General features: G+C 31.9%; 1 protein-coding gene and 1 pseudogene across 1 annotated transcript; one reads left to right on the top strand and one right to left on the bottom strand.

Annotated features, from left to right (window-relative positions):
• Positions 1-847: 847 nt before the first annotated feature.
• On the bottom strand, positions 848-1,283 carry LOC140956117 (NADPH-dependent diflavin oxidoreductase 1-like; annotated as a pseudogene).
• A 6,643-nt stretch (positions 1,284-7,926) lies between these two features.
• LOC118045860 (peroxidase 27) lies at positions 7,927-9,445 on the top strand. The gene is made up of 4 exons (XM_035054591.2): positions 7,927-8,189; positions 8,316-8,501; positions 8,597-8,762; positions 8,857-9,445. Exons 1-4 carry the CDS (start codon positions 7,968-7,970, stop codon positions 9,264-9,266), a joined length of 984 nt encoding a protein of 327 aa, XP_034910482.1. The 5' UTR covers positions 7,927-7,967; the 3' UTR covers positions 9,267-9,445.
• Positions 9,446-10,864: the final 1,419 nt, after the last annotated feature.

A 10,864-nucleotide genomic window follows, 5' to 3' on the forward strand; every position in this document is an offset into this window, starting at 1 on the left:
AAGCGAAATTCACCAAAAACAGTGAAAGGGAAAGATGTGCATGCATTTTTCAATATGACTTTTGCCTGGGAGGAGAAACCAATAAGAGCTAGACTTGTGCAAGCGTGCTAGCTGGGGTATGGCAGCCTCTGTACCTAACCCTTCGCCATGGCAATAAAGGAACACAAATTTATGAAGATGAAGTCAAATGCTTTTTTATCCTAAGAAAGGCCAAAATGCTCACAAAGAGCTGAGGATTAATTGTAATGTGACAGAAAGAAAGAAAATCTTCTTCTCCATGTAGATAGACATGGAATCTGAACCAACCGTAACTCATCCATCCAGATTTCGAATTAGAAATGAGGCCAACTGAGTAGCTAAATATCGAATCTCAATTGAATGAGCATGAGCTTGAGACAAAAACAAAAAAAATAAAATAAAAATAGGACACAAGACGTTATCGAAGGTGACAAATTGATATTAATTTCCAACACACTTGTTATACTTTAAGAACATATTAGGTTGGAATGTTTTTCTAGCCAAAATGTCCTTATGTGATATGTTTTTATAAATTGCTGAATTTCTTAAAAGTAAAATAAAAGTATGCCCCAAATTGACGTGCAAGAAGATAATTTTTCCTTCGAAGAAAAGTTATTTTGAATGGAAATAAGAGGTTGGAAGAAAGAAATGATGCTACACGCCAATATGGAGGCTTCTATGTCAGAGATGGGGCTTTTAAAGTCAAAATTTAATAAAATGACTTGTTTATAAAGATTAATTTTTGAAAAAATATTTTTTTTTTCTGCAATGAACGAACATATTACATGTTGTAAGAATAGATGTTGGCTCGCAGAGAACCCAGCAGAGATCAGGACCATGCTTCAACATGATATCTGCCATCCTTTTTCCAATCTCCTAAGCTGCAAAACAGCTGTTTCCCTTGAAACTCCAGCCTCTTCGGATATAATTTCCACAAGGCTGACATTACATCTAGGGCATTTTGGTTGACGAACTTGCAACAGATATGCAAGCTCCTTTCAATAACAAATCCCAAACCGTCTGGCTCTGTTTCCTCATCTGATGCTGCACATAAACGTTTTGTAGTTGATGTCTTGAGAAGGCTACATAAAACCCTCCACCCCTTGCTATGCAAAGTGGTCCACCGTTCTGTGCATGAGACAACCAAAAATCTCTGTACAAAAAGTCATTCTCCTCACCAAAAAAACATCCAAATAGGAGGAGCAGAGCCTGACACATCTTGCATGGCTCTTTCCTCTACAAATCCATGAAAAGGAAGAAATTTCAATTACAAAGTTTCAACCTTCATTTCCATTAGAACCATTGCTTAAAGGACATTGCCAGTTGGAAAATCAGAAAATCTAACTAGCCTCACTTGATAATACAAGTTGACAGAGGCCAGAACATCATCACGCTGAGCAACTAAAACTCCCAATGTTATCACATTATCAGCCTCTATCGTATAAAAGCCTTCAGAAATCATTTACCAGATTCAATACAAGTTTAGAGACCGCTAATAAAACCTAAGTGTAATAGTTTTATCAGAGATTTTAAATGTAAGAGACTATTTATGATTAGAGAATGTATTAGTATCTCTAGTGTATCTTACTTTAAGTAAACTGTATTATATGGTCTGAATATGGTTTAAAGATTTTAATGAGATCCTAACTAGTGGTCTATCTATATCTTAAAATGAGAATTTAATCACGCGAATAAATCTAGTTTTTTAAAATTCATTATAGGCTTATGTACCCCCAATGAATTATTATAGAATTAAAGGATCCATGTAGGTGCCTTGGCAAGGTTCACCTGTCCTAGAAGATGGAAGGGTTTTTCACAACTTATGTGTTGTTATGAAAAACATTCTCAATTAAAATTGGTGAATATTCATTCATAATAATTTTAAGATTTTTCTAGTTAATTCTTGATATTTAAATATCAATCTACTTGTAGGTCCAATATCTATACCAAAATATTGATAATTAATTCTAATGAATTAACATTTTATGAGTTATTGAAATATTAATTAAATTCTCATGAATTCAATAAACTAATTATTAAATGCAAAATGCATGCAAATATGTATTTTGTAGAAAATTCTAAAACACAACATATTTGTTTTTTTATATTTTTATAGCAAAAACATGATCTTTTGTATTTTTATAAGACTCGGCCGTATGCATACAAATAATAAAAAAAAATTTTGTATCTTTTTATAAGAGAGTTTTATTTTTATGATTTTCTGAAATTTTGAAGAAAAATATATATATTTAATATCGAGTCAATTTTATAGTATAAATTTACAATTCAAATATTGAATATAATATTTAAAAATATAAGGTAACCATAAATAATTTTAAAAAGGATCCATGATTTTAAAAAGATGAAATGTGTTTGCAAAACACCCAGTCTAAAGGCTAAATTTATTGGTTCCAGGCTCAAACTCAACCCAGTTTAGTTGAATTTACAAACGGCCCAACAGCTTGTATTTATTTTGTTAGTGGAGTTGGATCTAACAACAATTGTGTGGGCTAGGCTAAAATACACCCAACTTTTTTTTTTTTTTACCCCTAGCACGACCTTGTGGTGGAAGATTTCTGGCAAGAATCATTGCCATCAAGTAATTAATTAATTCTCCGTGTATTTTCATGCACAGGACCCTAATGCCTGTAGTTTTATGAGGGAGGAAGGGGGAGAAGAAGTTACCATGCTTGGGGTTGATAGCTTGCTGGTGGAGGAAATAAGAGCTGGCGGCTGACACTGCTATTCAGAGAAGATGCACGCTGCGGTGCTGGCGACTGCGCCACTGCTGGAGCAAGCTGATGTTGCTGCTCCTGGGATGATGAAACTCTAATGCTGCTGTAACTGGGAAGAACCACCTTTGCAGCTGCTGGAGGAGGACGGTCTGTCAAGAGGTCACTGCTGGTGCAATGTTGTTGCTGGTGTGGAGGAGCTGCCAGCGTGGAGAGGCTGGACGTTGTCACTGGCGTTCACGTTGCTGAGTAGCTGGAACAGGAGAAGACGAAATGCTGGAACTGGAGGATCACGGTGGAGGCTGCGACTGGCTCTGCTGCCGTCGAGTGTGGTGGCTGTTATTGCTGGAGCTTTGAATTTGTTGTGCAGGAAGTAGCTGGTGGAGGAGGACAAACAATAAATTGAATATAAAAAAGGACAACTATTTTAACAGATCACTTTAATTCTATGCCACAACTAGATCTAGTTATTACATGAGACCGTATGAGTGTATTTGAGAGTATGCTAACATGTGATATTCATCTTGTAATCATCGGACACCTGACATCTATGCCTTTTTTCGGAGATGTTATCCTCGGGAAAAGAAAGGGGGAAGCCGGGGTGGAATTAGGGATGCAGAGTGCGAAACAATTAAACCACTGGTTGAATAAATCAAGAATCATACATGAATTGATTTCACTAAATACGAAGTACATAAAAATATATTAAAAACACACACATGAATTATTAATTTAATAAATAAATACCAAGCAGATAAAATATTATCTTACCGAAATGTTTCCGTTAGGATCTCTGTATTAGTCTTGGCTACCACGGCAGGCTTTATAAACCACGAGCACCTTTTTGATACCCAAGATGATGTGCGTTATGTAATGCATCAAATAATCTTTTAAATTTTATATATATATATATATATATATATATATATATATATATGAATTGTTTAATTCTTAATTTTTTTCATGTGAAATATTAAAACCTCAAATATTTTTTTTGTAATTTTCTTGAGTTTATATAAATCAACCCGTGTAACTCGACCTTTTGATCGGATCACTCCCGAACTAAATTTAATAACTATGTACGAATCATCAATTTTCTATTTCTCACAATTTTCTAGTTCTTGTGAGTGGTGTCGGGAGGCTATGATGGGAGAAACTAAAAGGGGGGTTCTAGTTTGGCTTTCTGAATATGATGAGGGGTACTGTGTTGTGGTGTTGTTTTTGGGTTTTCAAAGAAAGATGAAAAACAAGCTGTGATGGATGGTTTGATATCACTGGTTTGGTTATGGTGGAGATGGTTGAGGCTGAGAAGGGAAATGGTGGAGGCTGAATTATAGTGGGGTTAACACTGGTGAAAGGCTATGCACAATATTGTTGGGGAAATGAAAATATGGTTCTCTCTTTTAGAAGAGGAGAAATTTTCTATGTGTTTTGTTTTGTTTTATTTTCTTATCTGCTTCCTGCGCTGAATTTTTTTTATCTGCCCCCTATAAATCTTTGATTTGCTTCCCCCGACTGCCCCCTAGACCCCCGACCTTTTGTTTTTCTTCTTTTAAAAAAAAAATTTGTTTAAAATTTAAAATTAAAGGAACTGAAAATATTCTTACGATCTCTTCCCAGCTAAAGATCAGGGAGAAAGGCGAAAATAGCACAATAGTTGACAAATCACACTTTAACTGAAATCAATCTCAAATCTTTTAATAATTAATTTTTAACCTCTCTAAAAATTAAATTAAAAGAAAATAAATTAAAATTTAGGTTATGATAATTATCTCCTCTTTACAATACTAATAATACAAAGATATTGAAAATTTTATTTTCTTTTGGCTTTGTTTAGTAAGTGTGTAAAGAAAATAAGCATGAAAGCCCTTCATTTCTTTTTTGTTTTTGTTTTTAAGTGATCTAATTATTTCAGGCAACTTGCCCATTGATGGAAGTTTCAAAGATCTTTTAAAAGTGGTTTAATTATTTCATACGACATGTCCGTTGGTGAAAAATACGAAAAGTTTTTTAAAAGTGATCTAATTCTTCTAGACAACTTGCCCGTTGGTTAAAAATATAAAGATTTTTTAAAAGTGGTCTAATTGTTTTAAACAACCTATCCATTGGTGAAAAATACAAAGATTTTTTTAAAGTGGTCTATTTGTTCCAGACAACCTATCAGTTGGTGAAAATATGAAGATTTTTTTAAAAGTAGTCTAATTCTCATAGACGATCTGTTTAGATGAAAAATACAAAAAAAATTTAGGATTGATCTTATTTTTTCAAGTGACCTACCCATTCATTAAAAAAACATTTCTCAAAAGTAAAAACTTTTTAGGAGTATTTTTAATTTTTTGCCATTTTAAGGTGACATTCCTTTTGATGGACCTAACATGGATTTTTCTTATAATTTTTTTGCAAAACACATTGTTCAATTCTTTAAAGTTAGCTAACATGCATGCATTCTTATCTAATTTGAAATATAGACCCTTATTGTTTCTCAATCTCTTTGTTGCTTGATTGGTGAGGTCTTGCTATTCTTTATTTTAGTTCTCTTGATCGTTTGACTTCTAGTCCACTTGAGTTGATCCATTTAAGTTTTTATCCAGAAGTTTTTAAATTTTACACATCTCAGTTTTTATAGTACCTATCGTGACCCATTTACTTATTGGAAATTATTTCTCTCGTTGATCAATTTGAAATGATTATTTATTATTTCATTGTCTCATTGCTAAAAACATTCAATGTCACTTGTTGTCTTAAAAGATTTAAATTGCCTTATGTAAACAACAATGCCATCTTGTCTCAATACTAGAAGTATTCTTTTTTATTTTACTATTACCTTGAAGGGATCAAATCACCTTTTACATACAACATCCCCCCCCCCTTTTTTACCATTACCACTTAATGTGCTTTGTTAATGATTTAGACAAACAATGGCTTTAATAACCCTCTTTCTTTTTTTCTTTTTATTGGTTTTAGTGAGGAAATCTTTATTTATAATGAATTTTAAAATCTTGATCTTGCATTTTGAAAATAAATATTGTTTTTATGTAAGTTTAAAATGATTTACTTTTGAAATATCACAATTTGTGAAGGTATATCATGAGATAACTTTCTGTTTTTGTAGGTTTGAAAGCAAGAGACTCAAGTATAATCTAAAAGTTTTGTATAAGAAAAATTTGTATATTTTTTTTTGTCTTGTAAGGTACTTATTTATATTAAAGAGTTTCAAAATTCCAAACAAACACAAACTCTATTTTAAAAAAAAAATATTCAAATTTATTTAAAATTTAAAAAACAAAAGAATTGAAAATATTTTGATGATCGTTTTCCAACTGAAAATTAGAGGAAAAAAAGACAAAAGCATATTATAATTCCTGATTTTTTTTACAAGTTGACAAATCATATTTTTATCAAAATCAATCCTGATTTTTGAATATCTAATTTTTAACCTCTCTAAAAATAAAATTAAATTAAAAGTAAATAGTTCAAAGTTATGAAAATATTTATATTAAAACACAACATGTACGCAAGACGATCTTAATTAAATGCATACAATGGACTAGATGGATGGAACATGGTTCAAGCAACTAAAGAGAATCTAAAATTCTAAACAATTTGGGTTATGTTTTAAAATCATATAAATGAATATTTAATTTCAATATATGTATCTACAAACGTTAGCAAGTACGAGACTTAAAGAATATAATCTTCAAGTTGGATTAATTTAAATGCATGTCCATTCATTTGAAAAAAATTAAAAAAATAAAAAACTTTTCTACATTGAACCCACCACCAAGCTAGCAAGCTATTAACAGCAATTCTCCGTATGGCGGCTTTCAAAAAGATGACTATCTCATAATGTAGACTTGGTCTCACTTATTATAAGAAAGAAGTTTAGAGATTAGATGCCTATATATGTATAATTTTTTAAAAAAATTTATATGTATTAACTTTTTTTTTTTTTTTTTTTTTTTTGATGTTGCGTTTGTTTTTAGTAGTGGGATGCACCATTAAAAACAAAAAATATAATAGCAAAAAATATAAAAATATTGTTTTTATTTTTGTGTTTTCTTTTTTATTGTAAAGAATTGTACTCCACAACAAACACAAAAGTAGAAGAAAATAAATTTTTAGTCTGTACTGTTACAATTCTAAATCACATTAATAATTTTGATTTTTGAAGGTTACTTGAAAAAAATACTATTTATAATTAAAAAATTAAAATTATTAAATGAGATATTGAAAATAATTTTATAATACATTTTTTATTTGAAAGTTTAAATAACATTAGATCAATAACTTCCTTAAAAAACTTTTGTGGATCAATATTATTGCAAGCCAAGACGATTATGATATAGACAAGTTGAATTCTATATATGATCAGAAGTAGGATATTTGCTGAAGTACTACTTCCTCATCACACAAACTCCTTGGCATGCTGCAGGGCATCAAGATAAAAAAGTTGACTTCGGATAAAAAAAAAATGATAAGAAAGGATTTAACCAAATTCTATCCTAGAGACAAACTTGGAATTTAAGCTTGAAAATGTCTTAACATCAAAATTTATTCAGCAGTTTGTCAGCATGATGACTGCCATGTCTGACGACGTGGTGATCACTAGACATCTGACTTTGTTAGAATCTTAATTAGTCCAAGTGGCATTGAGAGAAGCAGCCATCGTGTCGACAACCAACTGAGATTTTTTAAATTCAATTACATGTTCATTTTTATCAAGCAAGTTAATTAAATTTTCAATCCAGCTAGCTAATAATTGATTGGTAGAATGGACATCTTACCGCCCGCCTCACGGTCTACTATTCCTTCATCCCCTTGAATTGCTCAAATTTGATTGTGTATTGCTTAGTTGCTTTGTTTTATAATATGGATTCAATGAGCAATCACATGAAGCATTCCAACTCTACTGTGCTGTCACCGATCATTTCCTGCAGCTTCATCTTTATATTATGAAAATGGAGCCATCATAATCTTATAATAATTAAGTCAACAGAAAATTCGGATATGAATATGCACCACCACATGATTTAAATAACAAAAGCAAACCATATTATTAATTAACTTTCTTAAGGGAATAGCAGATCAAACAACTTGTAATGACAGCTTTCCCCATGATATAAACAGTATGTCGAGGCTAGTATAAAAGAGTTGGCATGTTTCATTGAGTTCTCACTAAGAAATCGAGGTTCAAAACATTGACATTGTCACCTTGACATGGCTAGTTCAAAGCTTTCCCCATGTCTAATCTTTCTTCAAATCATTTTCTTGGTATTTGTCTTTAACTCAGCAAGTGCGCAATTGAAGGTAGGGTTTTACAAGGATACATGTCCAAAAGCTGAGGCTATTGTGAAAGAGGTTATGGATCAAGTGATGAAAGTAGCTCCTAGCCTTAGTGGTCCTTTGTTGAGGATGCACTTTCATGACTGCTTTGTTAGGGTATGTGAGTCTTTAATCCATCTCTGATCATTTGAAAATCCTGAAACAGTTTTAAGCTCTTATTTTTTTTTTGCTTGAATTCATGTACAATGCTTATGATGACTAGCTAATTATATATTTCTACAGGGTTGTGAAGGCTCAGTGCTTTTGAACTCCAGTACTGGCCAAGCTGAAAAGGATTCACCTCCAAATTTAAGCCTTAGAGGATATCAAATTATTGACAGAGTCAAGACCGCATTAGAAAAGGAGTGTCCTGGAGTAGTTTCATGTGCCGACATCTTGGCCATTGTGGCTAGGGATGTCACGGTTGCGGTAAGAAATTTCTTTCAAGTTAAGTACATATTTCTTTTGTAGGAAAAATCTGAAGGAACAGAATGGTTTTAATTAATAATAATTTATCCCATCAGACTATGGGACCTTTCTGGGAGGTTGAAACTGGAAGAAGGGATGGAAGGGTGTCCACTTTTTCAGAGCCATTGACAAACCTGCCACCATTTTTTGCAAACATTTCTCAATTGATATCAATGTTTCGTTCGAAGGGTCTAAGCGTGAAGGACCTTGTAGTGCTTTCAGGTACTTAAGCATTTCACTTCAGTTTCTTTGTTGAGAGTCTTGTAAAAAGAAATTATACTGAAGTAAATCGTAATTATTCTGTTCTGGCGCCAAGGTGGGCACACCATCGGCACTTCTCATTGCTCTTCATTCAGCTCTCGGCTTTACAACTCCACCGGAAAGGATGGCACCGATCCCACATTGGACTCAGAATACATAGAAAAACTGAAGAATAAATGCAAGGTAGGAGATCAAACTACGCTAGTAGAGATGGATCCCGGAAGTGTGAGGACATTCGATAACAGCTATTATACACTCGTAGCTAAAAGAAGGGGACTTTTCCAGTCTGATGCAGCTCTCCTTGACAACAGTGAGACAAAAGCTTATGTTAAACTTCAATCTGCTGCGACCTATAGATCTACATTCTTCAAAGACTTCGGTGTTTCCATGATAAATATGGGCAGGGTTGAAGTTCTAACCGGTAAAGCTGGTGAAATTAGGAAAGTTTGCAGCAAGGTTAACTAGTTAAAGTTTAGTGTCATTATGGAATAAAAATTTATTTTTATTTTTGCATGGAAAGATTTGTATGGCTTGCACGTCCCTTTTTAAGAATTCTTTTCTTTTTTCCTTGAAGATTTGCTTAATTGTGTAAAGTGTGGAAATCCGTTACATTACTCCATCACTAATAAAAAGTAGTCTCTTTATTATTTGTTGTAGTAGATTAATTTTGTTTTTTATTTTTTTATTTTTGTATTTCACTTTGACAATTAGCTTTATAACCTTTTCAATATACTCTCAATGATTATTCAAAAAAAAAATATATCACTAAATAGTAACAACTGTTTTTATCCTCTTTTGGAGCACAAAATGGACTTGCAAAACAAGTTGACTGTACATCTAATATGAAGTATTACACTCTTTACATCATGACGTTATTATCGCTAGAATTAATTTTTTGTAAGCAATTTTATTGTGGGATTTAATTTTGGAAAATTATCCTGGCCATCCTATAAGTTATTAATTAACTTTATATTGATTTTTTTTATTTTTTAAAAAATTATAATTTATAATAGTTTATATTTTAATGTAAAATAGACTAAACTATATGGTTAATCCTTTGTTACAAGCGCAACAAAGTTTGTAATGTAAATTCATGATAAGTATAAAAACAATTGAACTATAGAATAATTAGAGTATTATATATATATATATATATATATATATATATATATATAGATTTTACAAATTAGATTTCAAAACTGACATGGCATAAAAAAAGCTCTAGATCACTTAGTTCATTGAATTAAACGATCATATCATTTTTGTTTTTGTTTTTTAATATAACAAGTAATAATATTAATTATAATCCACCACATCAACTAATCAATCAATTTTAATCTATATATATATATATATGTATGTATGTATGTATTAATTTTATAAATAGCAATCAATGGGCGAACTATGGGTACATTGGGCAAGTGTGCCTGACAGAGTCAAATGTTGCGACAAACTATGCCTGGTTACAAGTGACCCTCACTCAGGTTTTCACCTTGGCAGTGCTGGGCAGTAGTTAAGATTCCATTTCAGATGGGACAATACCTATTTTAGTTCATGAAAATTTAAAACCATAAGCTCGATCCCTACATTAACTAGTTAGGCTGTTAACATCTCCGAAGCCTCGATCCAATTCATTTATCTCAAACCTAACCACTGGAACATGTTTTGATATTCTAATTTGGATCTCTGAATCTACAGTAGCTGTCCCGTTAGCATCAAATCCCAGTCATTCAACATCACATGTAGCTTTTTGTACAGTGTAACTAATCTCCGGGGTCCAATTTATGTCACTTGAAATATTAAAATAAATAACAAGGCATAGATTAAAAAAATAGCTTTTCATTGTCGGCTTATAAAGAAGTTTGTTCTTATCATCTTCAATCCGGATCTAATAGAAGTTAAGGGAAATTAAATTTCTCTGAGAAACACTACTTGGAGGGAATTGCTTAAAATCTAAAATCTAAATGATGTATAATCTAGCTTAAAAATACCCAATTTAATAAAATAAAGTTTGATGCATGTTCTTAGAAACATGGAGGGCATTATCTGAACCGAGGGTAATT

Source organism: Populus alba, chromosome 11 (assembly GCF_005239225.2).
Source record: "Populus alba chromosome 11, ASM523922v2, whole genome shotgun sequence".
NCBI lineage: Eukaryota > Viridiplantae > Streptophyta > Magnoliopsida > Malpighiales > Salicaceae > Populus > Populus alba.

Bases quoted from the DNA above. Each gene is read 5' to 3' on its own strand.
- LOC118045860 (XM_035054591.2), top strand. From the start codon at position 7,968: ATGGCTAGTTCAAAGCTTTCCCCATGTCTAATCTTTCTTCAAATCATT. The intron at 8,502-8,596 runs GTAAGAAATTTC...TTATCCCATCAG, and splicing joins CTAGGGATGTCACGGTTGCG to ACTATGGGACCTTTCTGGGA. The intron at 8,763-8,856 runs GTACTTAAGCAT...TCTGGCGCCAAG, and splicing joins GGACCTTGTAGTGCTTTCAG to GTGGGCACACCATCGGCACT.